Source organism: Condylura cristata, unplaced genomic scaffold, assembly GCF_000260355.1.
Source record: "Condylura cristata isolate star-nosed mole 26May11 unplaced genomic scaffold, ConCri1.0 scaffold00008, whole genome shotgun sequence".
NCBI lineage: Eukaryota > Metazoa > Chordata > Mammalia > Eulipotyphla > Talpidae > Condylura > Condylura cristata.
Window position 1 is genome coordinate 44,418,371 of NW_004567109.1, and position 3,027 is coordinate 44,421,397.

The window sequence follows — 3,027 nt, forward strand, 5'->3', positions numbered from 1 at the left end:
CCCGCTGCGCCACCAGGGAGGGCCAGTGCTGTGTTTTTTTACTGACTCAATCACTCTGACCTGAGTCACAGCTCTAAAAATACATTGTGACCCTCCTCTTTTTCTATCTTTTACTTGTTATTCAAAGGGAGTAGAATTGTCTTTATTCTGTGAAGGTAAATTTATAGTGAAGACAAAACCATGTTGGCTTGAGTATAATTCAGAGTAAGGAAATAGTGTAACTTCCTTGTTTGTTGACTTTCTTTATGTATTTCTGTTAAATCAAAAGTGTCACAGTTCAGTTCCACAGGGATGAGAAAATACAGAAATTACCTAGCACTTGCAAACAAGCAGGCTTCTGGATAAAAAGTAGTTTCTTTTGACTAGAGGAGTCCCTCAAGTGGTAAGAATTGTGTAGTGGGGCCTTTTCAAAAGTTAAATATAGACACATTTTAAAGTATCTTAAGAAAAAAACATTAAGCGAAATAGATATATTACCTTAAAAGTAGACACGTTATCTCCAACAGCTTCTATTACTCCAGCCACATCTGAACCAGGTATATAGGGTAAGAGTGGTTTTCTACTGTAAGTCCCAGAGCGAATATATGTCTCCACTGGGTTTACACCACATGCATGGACTTTGATTAGAACCTGCAACGATAAATATATTTTATTTTATACAAAACATTGAGGTACTCATTCAGCATTATGTGAATACTCTACTGTTTATGGAAGCTAAACAATGAGAGGCTGAAATCTTGCCTTCAATGAATGTACATTCTAGTTTTGCAAACCAAGAAATAAATTATAAGAAAAATAGAATGACTTATGTGCTATGTTACAAACATTCTGGAAACTAGTGGTAGAAATACTGTAGGAGATGTATGGCACAGATCACTATGAACTCATAAAAAGCTATTTCTTCCCTCTCCTGGGTACAGAAGCAGAATATTATTTCCCGACTTCCATCACAGTTAGGAGTAGCTAATGACTGAGTTATGGTCAGTGGGGTGTTAGCAAAAGTAGTGAGTCAATCATCTTCAGGCCTAACCCATAAAAACTTTTCAAGGAAATTACCTCAGAAGACAAGAATTGAAGGAGGTAGAGCCTCCTTCAGGTGGAAGCCTGGGTCCTTGAATCTCTGTTGGAAGAGGGCTACCCGTGAATGTTTTTCAATTTTGGAATTTAGTGACTGTGAAATAATTTTCTTTCGCTGAACCACTGAGATTTTAAGGTTCTTCTAGTGCTGATAGTATCTTAAACTTAATTAATACAGAATGTTTACCTCTGCTTTTAGAGTAAGAGGAAGCCTTACAAAGGAAGTAGCATTTGAATGAGGCCTTACAGAATGAGAGGGAATACTTTCAGAATGGGAGAAAATGAGTATTTCAGGTCAAAGAATTAGTACGTATAAAGACAGAAAGAATGAATAGGCCTCATGGGGAAATCAGATAAGGCTTGATGCTGTTACAGCACAGTCTATTGAGGAGTGTTAAAGAAATCTGTAGAAATAGGTTATGACCAAATATTAAAAGTTCTCATAAGCCTTGCTAAGAATAACAGACTTGGGAGCCATGGAAGGTATGGTAATATAAATACTTTTTATTGAAAACATATATTGCTACATTCATTAGAAATGATTAAACCCTACATTTAAATTTTCTTAAATCATATGTGAAAAAAGAGTGTATATAGAAGGAAACTATTTTCTCTCTATGAACAAAATAAAAATGATGAAAGCTTGTAATGGAATAACTTGTTTAAAACTACCTGTAATTTCAGAAAAATCCAATTATTGCAATACATAGATGATACTCAATTTCAAAACTTACAACTAGAAGTTATTCCTTTTCATCTGTCTATGGTATGGCACTAGTTATTAGAATTATCTTTGTCAGAGCTCATGCATAGAAACAGTGAAGAACTTGTCTAATTCAGTATCTTTACAAATCATTGTAAATGTGCTTCTTTTGAACATTAATTTGATATTCCAGAGGCCGAGTACAATTTTTTAAGTTAGTGTTTCTACCTGATTGTCTTTTGGAAATGGTACTGCAACATCGGACTGTAGTTTCAGGACTTCTGGTCCACCAAATTCTAAAACTCTAATGGCTCTCATCAATTTCTGTCCAGTCGCCATGGTGATCTAGATACTAAGAGAAAAAGAGAATGTACTGTCATATTGTATCTAGGCTATCAGTGTTTTTCACCCCCTGGAAGGGGCAGATCAAACACTTTTTCAAACAACAATTTAAATCATGGGCTTACCACTGATCTCATTTCATGTTAAAGCACCTTTCATCTTACAAATCCCTCAGCTACAAAGCAGAATACTTGATATTACTTCCTGTAGGGATTCAGTGCCCTCAACAAGGGACCAATCATGCAAACAAAAACATCTGGACAGGTACAGCATAATACAAAGTTAGAAATTTTTGAAAACAAAGTTTTGTTAACATTAGATAAATAGACCTTTCATTGGATTATGAAGTACTTAAATACATATAATGAATACAATAAACACAATTACCTGTCACCAGAATTTTTACACATCTTAATATTTTAAAAGCCTAAAATATTACAGATCTAGCTGAAGGCTCCTGTACTCATTTCCAAACCCAGTTCTTGCCCACACTCTTAAGAGGTAGTGATTATCATAAATTCCGAGTTCACCATTCCCATCAACCGTGTTATAGCACCACTACGTCTATAGGCATTTGTAAATAGTACATGCTAATTTGGGCATGTCTGCAAATTTTATTTAGATTGGATCATATTTTATTTAATCCTGCATCTTGCATTTGCCTCCCAGCAAGTATTTGAGATTTATCAATGTTGAAACATTGACTTCATGAAGTTCATTAATTTTAATAAAAGAGGACAAATGAAAAACACTTTGTATATAATCTTTTATACACTACAAGGGTAATATACGGCTGTCCTATCACTATGAATTTTGAAATGGAAACAAACTCAAATGTAAAATAAACTGTAAGATAAAACAGAGGGACATTTATATACATCTATAATATATATTATTAATGTATA

The 3,027-nt window shown here is 34.3% G+C and overlaps 1 protein-coding gene across 3 annotated transcripts in view; it reads right to left on the reverse strand.

Annotated features, from left to right (window-relative positions):
• CRYZ (crystallin, zeta (quinone reductase)) overlaps positions 1-3,027 on the reverse strand; it is a 40,305-nt gene that overhangs the window by 29,192 nt on the left and 8,086 nt on the right. For all 3 annotated transcript variants that reach the window (XR_001145266.1, XM_012722667.1, XM_004679126.2), the window contains exons 2-3: positions 2,009-2,132; positions 478-630 (exon numbers count right to left, since the gene is read on the reverse strand). Coding sequence is in view for 2 of the 3 variants with exons in the window: in XM_012722667.1 (XP_012578121.1) it covers positions 478-630; positions 2,009-2,119 (264 nt within the window). In the remaining variant the exon portion in view is untranslated. The remainder of the gene's footprint in view (positions 1-477; positions 631-2,008; positions 2,133-3,027) is intronic.